At 46.5% G+C, this 21,561-nt stretch overlaps 1 protein-coding gene across 1 annotated transcript in view; it reads right to left on the bottom strand.

Moving 5' to 3' along the window:
* Positions 1 to 17,470, bottom strand: part of PNPLA2 (patatin like domain 2, triacylglycerol lipase) — a 28,547-nt gene extending 11,077 nt beyond the window's left edge. Inside the window, exons 1-3 of the mRNA XM_083864329.1 lie at positions 17,247 to 17,470; positions 1,431 to 1,663; positions 1,179 to 1,244 (exon numbers count right to left, since the gene is read on the bottom strand). Of these exons, the coding sequence (XP_083720455.1) occupies positions 1,179 to 1,244; positions 1,431 to 1,663; positions 17,247 to 17,433 (486 nt within the window). The 5' untranslated portion in view covers positions 17,434 to 17,470. The remainder of the gene's footprint in view (positions 1 to 1,178; positions 1,245 to 1,430; positions 1,664 to 17,246) is intronic.
* Positions 17,471 to 21,561: the final 4,091 nt, after the last annotated feature.

The raw sequence follows: 21,561 nt of genomic DNA, 5'->3' as shown, positions 1-21,561 counted from the left end.
GAAGAGGTAGGAATTAAATTTCCCCATCTCATATTTCCTCCCCACCTCTTCCCATGAGAAGCCATCCCTCAGTGTGCCAGGGCAGCTGCACATTCCAAAAACCCTGATGTTGTATACAGTTTGGAATTGTGAGATTTTTGCCTGATGCACACTGACCTTGATTAGCCCCAAGGAGATGTAAGGCAAGAGCCACTGCTGTGGTCCCACCAGCTGAAAGGAAAAAGCCCTGCCTGCAGTTGGTGAGAAAATACCAAACCATTACTGACTCTGTCACTTCTCTGAAGGGCTGGATAACACTGGACATCTCCTCCAGGTCATTTCCCTGACCAGCATGCTTGCACAACACAAACCCTGCCGAGCTGTGTATTATGCAGGAGCAAAACTGACCTCACTTTTAGGACACAGGTAGCAATCAGAACAGATTGGATGCTGTGCTCTGACAGAGGCACTTTGGTCAGATCACTTATGGTCAATCAGGGCACATATTTTATAGCAGCTCTCTCTCTCACTTTTGACTGTAGTAGTTTGCAAAACCCCTGCCTTTTAACATGTTCATTAACCTGTGCAACACAAGGGAGGCCAAGCTTAACCAGGAGGCCCTTAAAGCATGACTCCAATATCCAGAAATGCTGCAGCTCTGCACAGCTTTCATGTGTTTTCATTTCTAACATGCAGACACAGAGGGATAAATTGCTCTTGGACAGTCTTGGACACAATTTAAAGAAAGCTCTGGTGTGCAGCAGAACATTGTCCTCAGAGAAAGGACAAGAAGAACTCCATGGAAAAGAGGGCCAGTATCCAGACCACTGGTTAAAGCCCTGCAGGAAGTGTCAGACATGGGAGAGGGACTACACTCATGACTTCTATCCTGGGCCCAACTTCTTTCCACATGCAGACAGCTGGAGCCTCAGTGATGGAAAGTGTTGTACCATGCAGCCATGAGAACACTCTGCTAAGCCAGCCAGCCCTTCCCCAGACTGCTGTATATTACTGTATGTTAAACCCACTGCTCTTCACAACAGCAGTGGAAAGAAGGCCTACCCACTGCTGGAAGTTGTTCATTTGGGAATTTCTTGTGGCTCTTCAGATAAATGCTGCCAGAAGGCACACAATAACATTGTCAAACCCTACTCATTAGTATGCAATTTAATGAAGGACTGTCTTAGAATCTTACTTACCACTCCACGCAAGGTTGGAGGTATCAGCCCACAGTAGACAGGGATAAAGGTGCTGCAGATACAGGCCTGAGGGAGAAAGAAATCCAGAATCTAAGAATCAGATCAAAGCCTGCTGAAACTATTACTGTCCTCAGAACACCATACTGGCATGTGCTGACAATTACACTCCAGTACTAAGGACATTTGGAGACCAAGGCAAAACAAAACTGCACGCAGTTCCTGCCCAGCCCTCTGCAGTAAGAGTCCATTCACCTGGATCAGTTCCTCCTTGGAATTGAAGTCTGACAGGATGACATTTTCTCCATCAGAGACCCGTGTCAGGGAAATACCCAAACGTCCTGCTGCAACCTCATGGCTATTGTCTGGCAAAGTCTTGGACAGCAGCATCCGAATGGTCTTCACCATGTTGAAAGAGGGGTGGAGTGGGCCCAGGAACCTCTTCCGGGCTTCTTTTGACACACGAATAATGTTGGCACCAGCCTCACCTGCAGCAAGGCAAAGACAAATGCACCATGAAATGCTACCAAACCCCTTTACAAAACTAGGCACAGAAAAGCCTCGTTACCAGCTTTCCCCAGAGGTTTCTCCCCACTGGCTAATGCACAGCTCAAACCAAGAGGTTGTTTACAGGGGGTGTTATGAAAGTCATGGAAGTTTGCTGTCTTGGCCCTCACACACGCCCATCACAAAGAGCTACCCTCCTCTTACTTATGTTTTATGAAGTCAAGGAAGATCATGTGCATCTGACTAAGGCCTCGAACTTTTTTTAGATCCTGTTGCATTGACCAGTGCAAGGCTAGTGAAAAAAGACTAAGAAAGCAAACAAGGCTGATACTTCAACAGCTTTGAGGTATGGATAAACCCACTTCAAAACATATTCCACTGAAACTTGTCTAGTAAGCAGCTTTTTCCTGCCAGGAAAAACAATCATCAGCCAGTAAGCAAAAGTCCCAGAACAGGAAAGCTAGTGCTTTCCAGCTAAGTGATCCCAGCTCTGCTGTGAATGTCAGCCACATCTCAAGTGATCAAGAGCAACTAATGCTCCATTAGGGAGTCAGAGACTTAGTTCCTCCTGCAGAGCCTCCTCTGGTGTCCCATTCCTTCCATATCCAATTTCACAGCACTAAACTAGGCCCTGATGGCAAGCAGGACTTGTGAAGGAATTCTTGCTTTACCCTTTCACACAGTGACCCAGCTGGATTTGAGGAGACATCCCAGCTACACAAAAGGGAACGTGTCTGCTAAGCCCATTATCTCAGTCACCAGGAGCTCCATCTGGCAAGTGCATCAGAGCTCTCCAGTAGGAAAAAAAGTGTCAAGAAGATACATGTGAGAAGAATGTGAGGGGAAGAATTAGAGAAACCAGGAGAAAAGAAACATGCTTTTACAAATGAAGACTCCTCTCCAATCAAACTGAACGTCATTTCCTGGAAAAGGACGAAAGACTACCAGTTCAAGCCAACTGGAAATCCCCTCATTTCGCTCTTCCACTCAATTTTTCAATTGCAAAAACAAGGCAGCAAAATGAAAGAACTCAAGTTAGACCCAGGTTAATAAATACAATGGAGATAAGAGCAACAACCCTCAATGCTGTGTTGACACATCCCAATCTTTTGCAATACACGTGTGCCAGCAACATGTTTTCCATCAATGCAGCCTGGGAACGTGATTCCGGGCTTAGGAAACCCACCGACACCAGTAGCTCAAGCACGCAGAGAACTGGACCCTTGAACACGACCAGAGACTCTGAGGTCAGGATTTTAGGCACTGTGAGGTAGCAACTTAGCAGAAAAGCCAAAGTTCCCCCTCTGAAGCAATTTTTAGCCCTGTAATCCCAGTCTTCTGTCCTAAAGCAATGTTTAGCAGTCTAATTCTGATCTTACTTACTCAATTAGCAGTAAGCCATTGAGCCCAGCCTGTTCCAGATAGTAGCCACATGGTTAAACATCCTTCCAACATGAAAGAAGTCAGCCCCACAGAAATACACTTTATAATCACCGAGACATTAGCACTGAAAACACTCCCTAAGACACCTTCATGTCTGTCAAGAGGAGGAAAGACACACAAAGAAATTGCAATCAAGCAAAATCCTGAAGGAATCCCAGCCCAGCACCTTGGTCACACCACCCCATAAAGGAAAATCCTCTGCACTGAGTGTCTTGCAGGGAATTGTTGGCTTGGTTGAAACCCCCAGTGGAAGGGTGGGTGTTGTGCATGCAGATAAGGGGAGACCCCCATGTGCAACAGCTGTGCTGGGGAGAGTGTGGGTTATCCAAGTGATGGTGCTTAGAGAACGATGCTTCCAGGCTTGGCATCTCAGTGTGCAGAAACACTTGACAGCAATACTGAAAATAACTGCAACTAAATGGAGCTTATGACTGATTGGACAAAAATGTGAGCTGAAAGAGGTTGGAGTTTTTTAAAGAAAAACAGGAGAGCAAAGTCCTGACTATGCCAGGAAACAGCATTTGAGGGGAGCCCCAAGTTGCAACTGCCTGCCCTCTCAGTGTTTCATAACTAAGAGGGCAAAGTGAGATTATTGCTACTTAGCAAGTTCATTCTTTGAATACTCTCTGGGTGTTTTTTGTTTTGGGTTCCTTTTCTACACGTGTGCATACATGCATGCCCACAGGAGCTTTGAGGCACTTCTGTTTAAGCCATCCATGATTCTGTTGGACTTGCTGAATCACCTGCACCAAAGCTGGATGTGGAATTGCTCTGTGGGAAGGCATGGGCACAGCGTGACCTGCAGTACCACCAGCTTTCTGAGAAATAAGGCCAGCTCAGGGGTCAGCCAAAGCCAGGTTTGTGTAGAAAGATCCATGACAGATGACAAGTCCTCTTGGAAATATATTTGGGAGGAGAGGAAAAGAAGTGACAGTGTTTTAATCCTGTTACTACCAGAAGTGCTCTTCCAGGAAAACCAGCTCAAATTCTGTTTGCAGTCCGTCAGAGGGAGCAACTGAATTAGAGGCAGTCAAGAGAGACAAATCCTACAGGGGTCAGCCAACAGCTCTCAATTATTTCTAGGACTAGTCCAGTGCCAAAGGCAACCCTTAGGAAAGTTTCTCGTTGTTTTTTATGGATCTAGTGATTCAGGACTCCAGAGTCAGTGAAAAAGCTGAATTAAATTTATATTTCCTTACTGAGGTCCATACCATGGGGCAGAGACAATCCATAATAGTTAGCAGTGTTTGCTGAGAAAACATTTCATTCTTCTCACACCAACCAATCAATTCAACATCTTTCCCTATACAGATTTTCTAAGCCAATCTTCCTCAAAAATGTTGCACTAATATATGCAGAATATTTCATTTTTATTAGAAAACCCACATTCCCTTTTACCCCCACTCCCATCACTGTCCCCCTGGGTGTTGTTATACATAAACCCAAGTACTGCAGGGCTATTGTCCTTATCTGAATTTCAGTTGCGATGACGCAAAGGATCATCACACATTTGTGTCCTGAAACACCCTAATGTGTCCCTTGCCAGAAAAGGGAGGCCAGTTGCTCCCTCTCTGCTGGTTTGTCATCTGCAGTGGCCACAAGGGGCACGACAGTGGCATTCATGGCAAAAGCCTGAAGGCGGCTGCTACCTCACATTTCGTTTTTAAGCCACCTCAATCCAGCTTCACACATTAGCTTATTGACATAGGGTTAGATTGTTCCCTTTAACAACTGACTTTCATCTCTATCAGTCATGCTCAACTCCAAAATAACCCAGTAACTAAGTCTGTACTGCCTGGCACCCCCTAAACTCTAACCTGAAGAGCATTCAAGCAGCACGTGCTATTTATAACTGTAAACAAAGCCCCCAGCAGAGCAGCCTGCTGTTACTCTGCCCCTGGAACAGCAGAGCTCACAATGGATCACTTAAAACTGATGTCAGCCAGGCAGCTGGGAGGACCCTTCGCTGCTGCTAAGGGCTCTGGTCAAACAGAAAGGCTGCTCCAAACCTGTGCAGTGCATGAGGACAGGGACCATCGCCAAGCTTAAACACTGCACGACAGGAGGGGTGACAAGTGGGGAAGAAGGGCCTTTTCAGACCCACATCTGCAGCAGCAGAGCTTTGGCACCAAGCGCATCAGGATGGTCTCCTGTTAAACCACGTTAGACCATACTGGTATCTATTTGCCAGCCAGTAAAGTGACAGATGACCCATGAAGTATTTCAAATGGAAAAAAGTGTCTAAGACACAGACAAAAATAGGAGCACAACAAGCTAAACAGGGGGAAGGGCATTCTGAATATACAACCCAGCAGCTCACCCACAACACTGCAGCTCCCTCTGGGAGAGCGCAATGTCAGTACAAAGATCACCTACGCCAAGGGACATTCCCACTCCCTGCCTAGTGCACCAGTAAACAGGATACAAACTTAAAGGAAAAGTTCCCCAACAGGATGGAGAGCAGAGGGTGACAGAGAGAGCTGGTGGATGTAGGGACAGCACTCTCTGTCCCTGCTGGCAGGAGGCACAGAGAGGTCACACCCCAGACTGCAGATGCCATAACTTGCCTGGACTAGTGGGGCAGGCAGGAAACTGCAGATCCTCCCTAAAGCTGCTTCTCGTTCAACACCAACAAATGGACTCCTTCCTACACATTAGCAACACTCCTCCCTCCTCTTTCCCATTCCCCAGCTAAGGCTCCAGACTGGCCCAACACACCAACAGCTTTGAAAGGAAGCCAATGATCAGAAGGAAGCACAGGTACTTTTGCTATTCCCCCAGGCACCTGACAACCCTTATGACCAAGCTATTTTGACTGTAAGATTTTCAGGACAGGAGTCCTGCCAGCCCCGTGTACTATACCAGGGATCTCATTCCAGAACTCCTTAAGTTCTGCTCAGTCTCTGTTCCAGGGAGGTTTACTGCTGTGATACTCAGCACAGATGTCCCTTTTAAGAGTCCCCAGCTAAAATCTTCACAGTTTGCTTTCAATGCAGCTGGTTGCTGAGCACTGCTGGAATTGTAATTATCCCACTGGTAGATCCCAGTGGGGATGTGAATTTAGGAATAGGATGAGTCAGAAGGAATTTATTAGCATGATCTTCCCCAATATTAATTTATCTCGGTTGCCCATCTCTTGCTATTTCAGCTGTTCTGTGCCACATACATGGAAGAGCTAAAAGTCAGTTTCTGACAATGAGCAGAGGTTTCAGGAGAGCTGTTCCATGTTCTTCCAGGGCACAAATCCTCAAGCTGCTCCAGCTCAGCATGCACAGCTCCTGCATTCACCTCTCTTTTCTAAGTACTGAGAGTAAGCAATGCACATGGCTTTCTAGCCTGGCCTCTCCCAGGACATGACACAGTCCTAATTATAACACAGTCCTGTCACCAGCCCAAAAGAAACCCACAAAGCTATAAACAAGAGGCACCAAAACAAAAGTTTTCAAATTGACATTTAGAAAATAATTAACAGAGAACTTTACTGGATGTTTCCCCATGGGTAGCTCAGATCATCAGAAAGTGCCTGTTTGTTCATCCCAAGGAGCAGTGCACAACAATGTCCCACTGACCCAAGGACAACCCCAATTCTTGTGGGCAATTACCTCAGTTTGTGAAAGATCCCACTGCTTGGGCAGGCTTCTGTTCCACTTTCCACACTCATGCTGAAGCAACTTGATTTCCACTTACTGTCCCAAGAGAGCAAAAACCAGCAAATGTTTCAGCCAAGCTGAACAAAGGCCAACTTGTCCTGAATGGGAACCTGACCCGAGACGTTCCCTGATGGTTCATCAGAGAGGCTGAAGAGATGTCAAAAGGGACCCCAAAGACAAATCCATGCCAGCAGGAAATAAAACCAATGGTTTACAACCTGCCCTTGTAAGACATGTTTAGGTGATAGATGTACCCCACTGCTGGTGACAGCTCTTTCATTTCAATCTGAAATCCTGGACAGACACTTAAAAGCACTGGCTGTGGAAAGAATATCCCCCACTGGCCAGAAGCTGTAAAACTGACACTATTTGACACATTAAAAACCACTCGTTTTTAAACATTTGAGACTGAGGCATGGCAGCTACAGTGAAGTCTGTGCCCATCTTCCTGTAAGCCAGTTTGATTGAGAAACACCATGTACCAGAACAAGCTGCTCTTCTGGGACTTCCCTAATTTTTGTTGTTCTGATGTATATTTTTTATTTTATTTAAGGTCTTCACTCAATCCTCCTGTCCAAGTATTTTGCCATCAGGCAAGAAACAGTTCAAACTCACTTAGCTCCAGATAAGAAATACAGGAAGGAAGCTTTTCTTTTAATTTTTGGTGATACATAGGAGGTAAACACAACTCCTCACAACCACACCCACTCAGCTTGCAGACAGTCAGAAAACCGAACTGTTTCCACTGCTTAACCAGCTGTTCCTTGTGGCATTTAACCTCAGAGTTCAACAAACAAACAAACAATTTTGTAAAGTAGAGTTCTTAGAAAGCCTGGCCACAAGCTGTACATCATGTTTCTTCCCCTTTGGTCGGGAATGAGAGGCACTGACACCCTACTGGAGCAACTCCCTAGGGATCCTTGTTTAACTACAGTCAGCAACGCCTGTTCTGACCTTGCAGGTGGGGCAACTGCAAACACCAAGAGAAAGAGACAGCTTTTCAAGTAAGGCCAGCTCTTGCAGCCAGAGGCAGATGCTAAAAGAAGGGCTCAGCCCACAATACTTTCTAGTTCAGATTCTTCATGCTCAGCATTGCTTAGACTAGACACAAACTGTTTAGCCCAAGACACACTGTGCAACAGGAGGGCTATGTAAATTCAGAGCTTTTGCAACTGCTTCAGAACCAGAAGCCTTCCTCGTGTTTGTCTCAAGGTGTTTGCTTTTCTCTTTCAACTGGGAGGAAAAAAAAAAAAAAAAAAAAAAAAAAAAAAAAAAAAGCTGTGAGTTATGTTACCTGTCTAAATAAAGCCAAACCAAAAGGAGACATTTTTCCCATTTGAGCCAAAAGATACAGTTAGTGTGCTCTAGATACCAGTTAATAGATGAACCAGAACTATTGCCACATGCTAGATATGAGGAACATAAGAGGAAGATCTGCTTTTAAGTTGCCAGAGGTTTTACCTCTTGCACAGAGCAGCTCAGGAGGCAGCCCACAGTGAGTGCCACTTGTCCATCCATCAGTACCTGCAGGGTAGGACCCTCATACAAGCCCACAGGCAGATGTATCACTCATACCTCACCTTAAGGCCCATTGCTTAAACAGGGAGAGCAGGCCTAAGAACTCACAGGTTTGCTGATGTCTCTAGCTAAATTTCTACACTGGACTTAACGAAGTGTTGGCACACCAAAGCACTGCTGTTCTGCAAGCTGAGACTTGCTTTGTTTCTGCGGTCAGGACGCGAGTGCTTATTTCTGCAACACAAATCCGAACCCAGCGCAGCTGCCGCCGTGAAACAATCGATAGGAAGGGCAGGAGGCAGCTCAGTGCAGGCAGCCAGCCAGGACTGCTCTGTCACAACCACAACAGCAACACTCACCAATCTAATCTTTCTCTACTGTAATGCCCTGATACGAGGCTGAACGCTGCATTTCTGTTCATAGCATTAGAGAAATTAAATGACCCGACAGTGCATGAAAAGGAAAAGCTGCTCAGGACTCCAGGCAAGCTGAACTGAAAGCCATGTTCCATCTTCATCCATGCATCAATCCCTGTCAATGCTACAGTGCAATTCAGACAGCATGAGATGACACGAAAAGGGATTCACAGAGTAGACAAGGTGCAGCTCAGATCCCTGCTGCTCACTTTGGACCAGGTAATACTGAGTTTGAAGCAAGTTTTTTAAAAACAAGTACTCATCCAGAGAAAGCTAGTGGAGGGGAGAAACAGACCAAAACCCATGTTGTAATGAGAAATTACCTTTCTTCTCTGGTCTGCACAGGGGCAGAAGTGGAACCACATCCAAATCTCACTATTTGGGTGAAAATTACTAATGCAAAGCCTCCAGCGCTGTCATTCTGAGAGGAAACTAGTGCAGAAAGATCAAGCTTCACCCACATGCACAACATTGCACACACAGTTCATGTTCACTTCTCAGGGTCAGTTTCCAGAATGGCATCACACACACCCCACTAGAGAAAACTGAACTGTTTCCACTTCACAGGGGAGGCATTACTAGAGAAAAAATGTTTTAGAAAGAAATCAGGGGAGGAGAGTAGATACCTTTGCCAGGCACCACAGATCCACAAAGCCAAAAACTGGAGTTAGCAGTCATTTCTACTTCCAGTCTGAAGAAATAGCTGTCACTCCAGCAGCATTTATTGCATACCAGCCATTACCTTCAGTTGGCTCACCAACACCAAAACAAAGCCCACACAGCTTTTGGTGGCTATCAGCCTAAGCCCTGCAGAAAGCTTTCCTGTGTGCTTCCAGGTGGCAATTGTTTCGTGTTCAGAGATGATACCAGAGACATGGCTGGCTCTGTCACACAGCAGCCTGTCTTCCTCCCTGTCCTTCCCACTGTACACCTGTGTGACTGCTAAAACCCTGACACAGATGAGAGGGACAGCCCTGACACCCTTCACTGGCTCTCAGCCTGCATCATGCCGAGCTCTCATGCTCACAACTGCTCCAAGCCCCTCCCTGTGCACCTGTGAGCGCCCTGCCTGCTGGGCCCGCTTTGCCCTCCCTTCTCAGGCAGGTCAGGTGTCACCTCACACCCCAAACTCTTCCCCACTGGCCCTGGCATAACCAGGGCAGACTCCAGCAAGGAACTGAGAATCAAAAGCTTGGTTTCCAGAGCAGTCCTCTGGCAGGGGGTGTTGGCATTTTGCTGTAGAATGATTCGCCTTTTGTTGGAGCAGCATCGGGCAGATCACAAGGTTAGGCTGCATACCTTGGGAACCATGGCAAGAAAACCTAGAAACTGATGCTGCCTTTCTTCCAGAAACATCAGCAGTGGACTCCAAGCCAAAACATGACTGGGGCTCTGAAAACAACTGTGTGAGCAAAACAGGAGCTGCTCACAGACGGTGGCACAGACCCCTGCAGGGAAAAAGCCTCTGTGTAACCCTTCCTGCAGGGCTGAGCACACAAAAAAGAGCAGCAAAACAAATGTTCAGATAAACATTTAACACATGAATTCTCCTGCATGCAAAAATATGGCCAGTAGTTAAATGATGCTTCCCTTAAAGATTATTTTACCAATCCCACTATGTAAGAACATTAGGACAGATAAATCAATGTAACTCTCTGTGCTGACAGACCACACTGGAATTTTTTTTTTTTTTTTTTTTCCTGCCAGGCCCAGCACTGAATCAATCGGCAGCATTAAACGCGGCCAGCAAGACTGGCCCTTGTAATTAACATATGTAAAGGGATTCCTGATTAATTGACACCCTCAGATGTCACCTCCTCTACTTCAGGATGCTAAACTAGATAATCCACAGGAGTGGCAAGCTCAGAGGCTGCCAGAACCTCCAACACTACAATAATATTCAATCCTTTAAATCCTAAGCCTAAAAAAGGCCTCCAAAACCAATATCCATCCAAACAAACTTCAGTGTATGAAGAGAAAGAGAATGTTTCATTCTCAGAAGAAATCCTCCAGGCACAGCACAGCTAAAAGCCTGGGAAACAGTGGCAGAAGACACTTCATGAAGCTTGCAGATTCCAAAGGTCTTGTCAAGCAAAAGTCATCATTGGGGATTTGGCCTTTATCTGTACCAGAAAGCACGACCAGTTCAGTTCTGGGACAGTGCCAGAGGGCAGCACAAAGCCCTGGGTTCTAATAAAGCTATCAGCTCCCACACCTGATGCACACACTGTACTGCAGACCAGCACAACCCCAGGGACAGGATCAGGCCTGCCACAAGCAGCTGTTGTATCACAAGTGACAAAAACTCTCTCCTCCATTCCTCTGGCCTTTGTAGCTACAAATGGCAGGGCTACAACAATCTCCAGCAATTTTTCTACATTCCCAGGCTCAATAACTGCCTCTCTACTATGCGCTCCTTGGAAGGGATTTTCTACTGCCTCAGACTGTACCACTTCAAAGACACATTCTGCCTTTTCCTAGGGACATGGACTTATTTAGGACCTTCCACACAGAATCATTTCCTCCACCCCTCCTTTTCACTAGCTCTTACTCTACTTGCTTGACAAGGCACACAACCCAAGGCAAATACATATACATAGGCTCTGCTGACTCCCACATATTTAAAGATACATCCTGACTTTCACCTCAAGTCCCAAGAACACTTAGCAGAAAAGAAGAGGACAAGTGTTTGAGCTGGGCAACAAAAGTGTAGAAGTGCAGAGAATTCAATGGAAAAGTGGTGGCCACTTTGGAATTCAGCCACAAGTAGGGTTTGTATTGCAAAGAGCAAGGTGAACAGGAGTCACCCACTCACACTGCTCCTTGAAGTAAGATTTCTGAGGTTTTGCAAAGGTCCTGTAATTAAGCAGCCTGCCCATTCCCATCTCCAGAAAGAAGGAATGCTGACTAATTAACATTTCCAGCCCTTGCACTGGTCTTCTTCAAGTACAGTGGAAATCAAGCACAGAAGAGGTGGAAATCCTCTCCAGTCAGCCAGGGAGTATTTCCTCTGTGCTTCATGGAGGGCACAGAGAGAAACACGGAGAAACCCAGAGTGAGCAGGGGCCCAACCTCTGAGTACAATCCCAAGCTCACTGCACTAGAAGGTAACACAGTCCCCCCTGACTGCTGCAGACAGGTAGAGGTATTATAAAAGAAAGGCCTTATGAAATATGGTTTAGGTTCTGCTACTCTAGCTAAGCTAGAAATAGGTTGTAAGTTCCCATAAAGAAAAAATATAAGAATGAATTAGAGAGAAAAATAAGTTTGCACCTGCTAAACAGTGAATTTGTCCTGTGAGAATCAGTGAAGAAAATATGTAAACCTATCAAGAGAGAGAAAATTTGATAGACATATGCAATAGCCCTTAGTGACCAATGAACTGAGTTTCACTGTATTGCTGACCAATTTGGTTTAACTGATATATCCTATAAATATGAGCTTTGTGAATAAAGATTTGGCTTTTCTGCATGAGAAAACTGACTCCAGTCTGCTTATTTATTACAACACTCAACAGACAAAACAAGCACCACTGGACATGCAGGCAGAGCTGCTGTAACCATTGCAGCAGCAGGAGTTTGGAACTGAATAACGCGGCAAGAAATTTGAGAAAGGCCTTTTGATTTATCAGGACTAAACTTCCAAACACAATCAGTAAGTGCACATAGGACCCTGAAGAACATACAACAGCTTCTCCCATTTTACACAGAGGACTTGCAGTTGCCTTGAAGAGTTTGGGGAGCTAAGAGGCAGAAAGAAGTGGAACAGCTCAGACAAGCTGCAAGTTCAAGAGATATGCTGAATCTATGGGTCAGAAGAATGACCAAAGACCTCTCGTGCTGTTGTGCACAGCTGCTGCCAAGGCTGGGCACCGAGCTGCTCTGCACACCTGCTGTCTATGTGGGATGCCACAAGAATAAACACATGCCTTGCTAGGACTGCTTTTTGCTAGAAGTGGCTCCTTGGCTTCCCTTGCACTTATCCAACCAGATGCCTGCAAGAGCACCTTTCCTTACAGAAGCTTTCTTATTAGAGCCAGGCAGACAGCAGGAACAAGCTCCTTCCCTCCCATCAAAAGGGACTTGCAGGGTGCTCTGGCTGCCAGCTTACTCCTTTGGACACCTGATCACCAGCCCTGTGATTGTTGAGGGCACTGATCCAGGATCAGCAGCTTCTCCACCAAGCCAGGGAACATTTCTGACTACGTCAGCACAGAACATCTCCCCTCCATCTTTATTTCCAACACAGAAAAAAGCTTTACCATTTCCAAGAAGCACCAGAAAGTTCCCCATTAATTATATCCACATCTCCATGTATGCACACAAAGGTGTTTTTCCTTCCCGGGCTGGGGCTATTGACCTCAACAACTTTCTTCAGGGAGAGCCTCTGCAGGAGCTACAAGTGCCCACCTCCTGTGCAAGGAGGGACCTGACTATTGAGACACCACAGATGCTACAAAACTTTCCTTTGTGTCCCTGTGAGATCCATAGTTCTCTTCATACAGCCACAGAAGACAGGATCACATATACTTCCCCTAGGATAAGCATCCTGATTCATGCTTTGGCCAGCATAAACTGGCATTGCTCTGAGGACTCCATAGACTTTAAGCTGGTTTATTTCCCTCTGTCAATCTGGGATTTGGTGTTAAGATTATACAAACACAGAGAAAATAAATCTCCATGACCAGTCCTTAAGCCTTTGCATGCACATAATCAAATTGAAGAAGCACAACATTTAAGGTGCTGATATTGCTAATTATCTCTGTTTCAAAAGGTTTTGTTCATTTTTTTGCTCCTGCTACACAGTGGAAAACATCTCTACAGTTCAGCAGCACATTTCCTGGTAGTCACATGGTGACAGCTGACAAGCAAACCCAAATGTCAAATAACTCAAATGTTATTTCATCTCACATCAAGCCTAAGACAGAGTCCTGGTTAAGACAGCAATTTAAAATAATTTTAAAATCACTGTAAACAACCCAGGAAGAGCTCTCCAAAGAGTATCCCAAACAACTCTACTCAATCTAGCATACACACCCTCCTTTCTGTATTCTTGGTACTAAAAGCATCTTCTCAGCTTGCCTTTCCATTTTCTGTCAACCTTGTCATGCTTTAGGAGAACAGCTAACTTCCACAGATGGGGTTTGATAGTCAGCTTTGCATTTGACAGCAGAACCTAGGTGTTCCCCCCAAAATAGAAGCAACTCAGCAGTTCCAATCCACCCCCAGATAGGGCTGTCTAGGACAACATTGACATGCCACGCAGTCAAGAGATGCTGTTGGTTAACCATGAGTCAGAGGGACTTTAGTACCAGCTCCAAGACAGCTTTTCAGTGATTACAGCTTCACATCCCATCATTTATTCAGGCTGCTTTGCTCCCAAAGCAAGCACAACAAATCCTGTACAGCTCACCAAAGTGAGATGATTCCAGACCTTACCAAAAATACATTCTCTACTCAGTATTAGTGATAAAAGAATCCTACAATAGCTGCACTTTAGCGTTCCTCATGACTGAAAAAGGACAGTCTCACCATGTCACATAAGCCAGTTTTTCTCATCCAGGCCAGCCAGTGACTTTCAGATTTATACAGACAGGTGACCATCCTCAAAGCTCCATGCCCAGGATTTGTGAAAAGCTGCAGGATTTGAGGTATGCACAAAGAGGAGACTGCAACGCCAGCATGAAAACTTTTCACTTGCTTGGCATATAAAGGTGCATTTCCTGGTGTGCTGGACTCCAAGAACCTGAAGAGATGGTACAGGCATGATAGAGGCTATTTTCCAGAATACCCTTGGGGCAAGAAGCTGTTCATGCCAGAACACTGCCCCATGCCCAATCAAGTAATTTGTAAACACAGAAGACTGCCCAGTGCACCTTGATAGCCATACAGATTATTCTAGTGGAAAAACTGCACTGCTTTTTCATGCCAGCAAACAAAAGAACCTCAAAGCTGGAGAGAGAGCATTTCAGATGCAGAGCAACATCACTGTTGTAACCTTGGACAATAAATCCAAGATCCCTCCAACTTAATGGTAAAGTGCTTAAGCAGAGCTAGGCAAGGTCATATTAGATTGTAAATACCTCCTGATCTCTTATATAAATATAAGGTGCTCTGCCTAAGTAATATGCCCGATGTTGTTTTCTTTGGTATTCTCAAACACACCCTTGAAGCTCACAGTGTGGTCTAAAGGTCACAGATCACTTGGTCAGGGCTTCATCTCAGTGTCAGCCCATAGCAAAGCCTTCCTGTCCTATACAAATGATGATAGTGAGATCTTAACTAACAGAGAAAGCAGAATGAGTTCACAGGCAAGCTGAACAGATGCAAAGGCCAAAGGGAAAAAGCTGGAAAATAAACCACTAAGTGGGATCTTATTCTCTGAAGTCAAGGAAGACTTCTGCTTTCTTTGATCAGGGTCTCAAAAGATTGAACTCAAGGAAAAATCTCCAACGAAGAAGTTTTTCTGCTCTTCCCCTGCAAGTATTTGTCTCCACATAGTAGAGTCTTCTTGAGTTCACAGGCATGAGGACACTAACTTTATCTACACACAGTCAAATAAGCAAGGCTTCTGCAGAATTCCCCCATTTGTCATTCATCAAGAGCCACTACTCAGCATTCCAGTTTCATGAATAGGGCAACAGACAGTGCAGAGTAGCAGTTGCCATAGGATTCAAAGCCCATGGGCTACCACCTGTTCTCAGCAGCACAGCAAACACAGGTACTCAGGATGCTATAAGAGCCTGTATAAAGCTTAGCTGTACCTTCTGCCCTGTCCTCTTTTACCCCTATGACTTCATTCTGACCTCTGGACCTCCACCTGGAAGCTGCACTGTCAGGAGGGTTTATGACACAGACAAGGTACGGTGACACCACGGCCCAGCCACACACCCCATGTGCTTTTACTTTCAGAAGTCAACCCGGTTGCCATAGAGCCGCTCTCTACCCAAGATACATGTCAATCACACAGGTGAGTCAGAAGAAAACAATTCCAGGGAAGTCAAACAGAAACAGAACTGGAACACTCGAGCCTTGGTTAGCTTTAAAGAGCATGGTTTGCCCTCCCTCAGGAGGCAGGTGAACGCTTCCCAGAAGGTGGCCCTTAACCTAGTCCTCTTAATAATGCCTCCCACTGTACCTCACAAGGAGTGGGAACTCACAGAAAGCTCTCTACCTGGCTGGAGGCCTCCCTCCGGGCAGTGCCTGGCACACCATGGATGCTCTGGACATGTAAGCAGACATGATAACAGGATTGCTCAGCACTCAGAATGGCATCTGAGCAAGGCAAAGGATTTGGGCATTACAGTCAGCCTGTCTCACACTCGTGCCACGCCTCCCAGTGTCAGAGGGATCACCCAGTTAGGGAACTAATTGGGGAGTCACCTCTTCAACAGAAGTAGCTGCAATTAAACAACTAAATGCTACCTGCAAATGGATCCCTACACGAGAAGGGATTAGGAATTTTTATCCCTTGTCCACAGTAAGAGCTGGCACCGGAGCATCACTACAGCCTTTGAGATCCCAGATTGGGGTCTGAACAGGTTTTAAGAGCGACAGAAGTTATGGCTGCACTTCACTGGGCATTTCTGTAAACAAACGCTTAGGAAAGGAAACTTCAAACCAAAGTACACAGATAATGCTAACTTTTGATGAGGGCTACATCTCAAGAATGAGTGCTGTGGAAAAGCAGTAGACAGCTCTGACTGCCCTTAGCCCCCAGAGAAACTCATCATTTTCTGAGACTAAACAGATATACCTGACTCTCTCACACCACATTCCGCTTTCAAGCTTAAGAAACTTTTCTGCATTTGTCATTCTCAACATAAATGCTTCCAAGTACAGACCCCAACATGTGTTTGTTGACTTCCTCACATACACAAAACGACAAAAAAAGCCAGGAGACACCACAGACCATTTTCTTCAGCTGTTCATCAGGCTTAGGGACACACTACACTATGTGCTTGCCTCAGAGGTAACTTTTTAAGGTTATTCTGTAACTTGAAAAGAGATAAAACACAGGTAAACTGGAGATCTAGCTCTTACAGAGGGCAAGAGAATTCCTCAGTGCCCAACACCCCAAGGAACAACCCTCCTCCAGAAATAAATACGCAGACTGAAGGCTGTGCTACTCAGAGATGCTGCCCAGCTCCCATGTGGAGATGCAAACTCGGTATCTGCAGCCGCTTCACCTCCTGCTCACAGCAATGGTGCCCACACGGCCAGAGGCTCCTCTCCTCACCCAGCCCCACCCCCGAGCAAGGCAAACCCACACAGCGAGCCAGCAAGCCCACATTACAGGTGTCTGTGTTGGGTGCCGGAGCCAGGACCCCTGTGCTGACCTCCTGCTATCAGGGCCCTCCCTGACCTCAGGGACCGGGCCGGGGGAAAGGCCTTAAAAACAAAGCGCCGCCCGCACTTGGGGAGGAGGGCGCCGCGCTATTTACAGACACACACACATATACACACATCCACACCCCTTCGCTGCTGCTGTAATTAACCAATTAGCAGTAACGAACGCCGGGCCCGGCCCGCGCTTACCGAGGCAGGCGCCGCCGACGAGGGCGGTGGCGGTGAGCGCCCCGGCCGAGGCGCCGTACACCTTCTTGGCGTTGGCCACCAGGAAGGGGGCATGTTCCTGCAGGCAGCTGGCCACGCCGATGTGGTAGACCCCCAGGAAGCCGCAGCCGGCGAAGGAGATATTCCAGGAGGAGTCCGGCGGGAACATGGCCTCCGCGCCCCGCGGGAGGCGGGGGGTGCCGGGGAGGCGGCAGCGGCCGGGCCGGGAGGTGAAGCCGCGGATCTCTCCTCGCACCGCCTCGGGACAGCCGGGAAGCTCTGCTGCCGAGCACAGAACACACAACACGGCAGGATTTGCCGCTGGGAGAGCTGTGCCGGCTGCCAGCTTTATAGGCGGCGGCCCGGCTCTGGGCCCGCCCCCGGCAGGGCCGGCCCCGCCTGCCAACCCTTCCTCCGGTGAACCCGCCCCGGGCCCGGCCAGCCCAGCACGGCCTGAGGCGGCCAGGCCCAGCCAGCTCCTCACAGGGGAGCGTGACGGCTGCTCGCAGCGCCCCAAACCGCGGGCTGTCCCTCCCCCACGGAACAGCCTGATTCTTGGCATCTGCTCCAAGTCCTTGGGGTTTCCCTTGTTTTTCAGGGATCGGGCAAGAAACGTGAGAGAACGGGAAGAGCTTTCCCCTTTCACAAAAAGCTGAGGAGGCAGGAGGCAAGTCTTGTCACAGCAATAGGGCAAGAACTGGGGAAAAGGCAATCCCTCTGTCCCCCCTCAGCAGCTTTCTCTGCCTCTTAACTAATAGAATCGTTGGAAGGAACCCACAAGAATCATCGAGTCCAGCTCCTGGACTTGCACAGGACACCCCAAGAGTCACAGCATGTGCCCAAAGGTATTGTCCAAACACTTCTTGAGCTCTTGTGAAGGCTTGTGTGTGAACACTTCCCTGGGGAGCCTGTTCCAGTCCTCAACCACCCTCTGGGGGAAGAACCTTTTTCTAATATCCACCCTAAACCTGCCCTGACACAGTTTCAGGCCATTCCCTGGAGTCCTGCTCACCAGAGAGAAGAGATCAGTGTCTGCCCTTCTCTTCCCTTCACAAGGAAGCTGTGGACTGTTGTATACTAATCACCAAAACACACTCAGTTGCTTACCTCTCAACATTTTTTTCTCCACATGCCTCTAAGCTCACCAAAATGCTTACATTCAGTCAGGGCAACTGGGATTTTCAGCAGTACTTTTGCAAAAGGTCGCCACAGAGCAGCACTGGGTGAGAGGCCAGTGCTAGTAGATCATCAAAAAGATTCAGAAGCTGTAAAGATGCCCTTTCCATAAACAATACAGACTACAGTCATCCATATCATTAGGTCAGTATAAAAGTTTATGGAGACATCAAAAAGATCAGTACAGCAAGAGAAAGAGCTGCTCTACTCAAAGCTAGGAAGCAAGATTAGTAGAAGGGAGGTTTGGGGGATACAACATAAAAAGAATAATTTTTTAATGGAAGCAACACAGGGCAAAAAGAACGTTCTACCGAAGTTTAAAAAACTACTTACTTAACCTTGGCATAAAGAAATTTGAATTAGTTTTCTCATAACTGGTCAGAAGTTTCTCACTTGGGATAGTGTTATACCTGTCCTTGACAGCTCTTTCACCATTTATGCTAGTGGAGGTCCTCCAAGTAGTCCCTGTTCCTTCCACTTCAAACATCCCTTCAAATTTTATGAGGGAGGCTAATACCCTTCCTAAAGAGTGGCTATCCAGGTTGCAGGAACAGCTATTTAATAGCTCAGTCTACTGCCTCACAGTCAGGTGACAGAAACAACTAAATTCAGCAGGTAACCCTTGCTTAAGGCCAATATTTGAGTTCAAGTTAGACACCATCCAGTCTCTACAGACAGAACACTTTTTCATTAAATGTTTGCATTTTGCTTTCATCAGACCAGCAGGAGTACAGCTTTCTCTCTCTTTCAGGTCCTGCCCCCAAGCCCACCACCTCACCTAGCTGCTTTTTATACATATTAACATCCTGGTGCACATAAAGAATTAACCCTGCTTACCTTAATTCTCTCTTTATACCCACCCTTCTCTCCCTTCCTCTCCTACCTCTAGTTGTTTTTGCAATCTCCTTCCTCCCTTGCTTTGATGTGGTTACGTAACCCTTGTCAGCCCTCATCTCCTTCACCTGGAGAGGTGAGCCCTGGCAAACCTGAGCCTTGACTTTCTTGCAGGCCCTTAACACCAAGGCCATCATGGAGCTTCCACCCCATGCTTCTGATGACACAGAAAGGCCTTTTCATACAGTCAAACCCGAAGGAAACATCATGTCTCCCCTTTTCCAGAACAGGGATTGTTCTGCAGAAGAACTGGTCATTGGGCTGTGACTTTAGCAGAAGTGAGTGGCAAAACTGACCACTGAACCTTGTCTGCAGATACCTCCCAAGCACTTGTGACCACAAGAACATCTTCATTCTGGAGCCAATGCTGCTCCTTCTTTTCCCAGCATTTCACAAGCCTTAATGTTCCAAGCATATCTGGAAAACAGAAACAACAATGCTGCGACAATGCTGGAGTTAGTTTCACTTGATTTCCCAACAGCAATCCCATCCTGAGTTGTTTACACCGCTCTGCCTTGGCCCTCAAGGTTACTTATTTGAGGAGGTTAATGCTGGAACAGGTCGATGAAACGAACCCTGTGAACACTAATCTCTAGTTGAGTGCTGCCTGGGTACTGGCACAAGCAAGCTGACAAACAACTGTGCTTTTCTCAAAAATAAATTAACCCCCAAAACTAATCTCTTTCTCCTCAGTAAGAAAGTGCTATAGTTCTGCTGTGCTCACGATGCAGCAGTAAGCCAGATCAGCAAGATTTACAAGGCAGCTTTTCCTGTGTGTCAAACTCCAACTGAAACTTTTCAAATCCACTCGTGCCCCTACAAGTTGAGATGCCATGCACACAGCTTCACATGCAATCTCTCGTTGTTGTGCTTATTTTCTAGCCTAATGAATGGTGAGCTGTTAGTGCCAACAGGATAATAGCATACAAGCAAATGATCTATGCTTTTTCAGGCAAGACCTTGTGTTTTTGCTGGCCCTTGGGAATTCAAAGGAAGACCAAAGGCAGCCTGTTACAATGTTGATTCCAGAATGTTACTTTAGTATTGTTGAGCGTAGTCAGCAAGAAAGGCACATCAGTCATTGAAGCTCAACCCAAGTGCTTTTAACGTTAAATGTGTTTTTCTTACCTGTGATGTTTGTGCACATCAGATCATTCCATGGCAGACTATTGGCACTTGCTTCATAGGAGCATCTCCTGAGGCAAAGAAGAAGTTCTGCTCTCTTGGGACTGATTTTTTCTTCTAGGAAAGGTAGTACAGCCATCCCTGCCCCTACATAAATAAGTCAAACCTACTGAGTCCAGCAGGCCTGCCTGCTGCTTGCAAAACTGGGCCTTGGTAGTAAGAGTGAAACCAGTTGAAAGTGGCCCCAGGGAGCCATTGCTTATTGCTTTACAGTAGAGTCCAGGACATTCTCCCTGCTTTCCAAGTAGTGGAAATGCCTCATCCCTCTCCCTACCCCATGGTGTTTGTAAGGAATGACTTTTAGTGAGAGCTGATTTGAGATGGCGTGGCATTCATGTAGCAGTGAGGAAAGCCTGCACCTTTCAACGTCAAGCCCATGACTAAATCACTCTCCCCTGCTATCAATTTGGTAATGATCAGTTACCAGTGTAATCTCCAGGCACAAGACTCTCCCCTCCCTTTCTCTTCAATGCCCTTGAGCCTATCTTTTATGAAGAATTCAGGAAAAACCTTCTCTAGCTAAAATTGATTCTGAAAGGGGGCTGGATTAGGCTACAAGTCCAAGTATGAGCAGGCACTAGTCTTCTCAGAGAGAATCATGGAATACAGTGCACCCACCCTACCAGTACCCTTGTCTTTGGAAATAATTGATAAGTCTGAAAGGGCATCACTGAGACTTGAAAATTCAGAACAGTGACTCCAGAGCAGAATCAGGAATCCCATCTCCTTCACAGCTAAAGCTCATTGAAATCAGAATAGAGTGGTGAACTCCACACAAAGCACCAAATGTGCAACAGACACATCACTGTTCATGTACAAAGCTGTGAGATGGCAACAGTTTCATAAATAGGTAAGGAAGGGGAAAGTAAGCTTAATAGGTTTGATTTTGTATTCAGAAGAAATGTATGTAGATGTTTTAGAAAATTCTGCAAAATGGGTGTGAAATCTTGGAGCAGAGCCAAGCCATGCCCTTCTCAAGAAAAACCTGTGAGGTTGTTATGTTACATTGGCTCCTTGTGGCACTACTTTCAGTGCTTTCCCT

Source organism: Zosterops lateralis, assembly GCF_965231275.1.
Source record: "Zosterops lateralis genome assembly, chromosome: 6".
Lineage (NCBI taxonomy): Eukaryota > Metazoa > Chordata > Aves > Passeriformes > Zosteropidae > Zosterops > Zosterops lateralis.
Note: the sequence above shows the minus strand (reverse complement) of the source record. Positions and strands in the feature narration are given on the sequence as shown.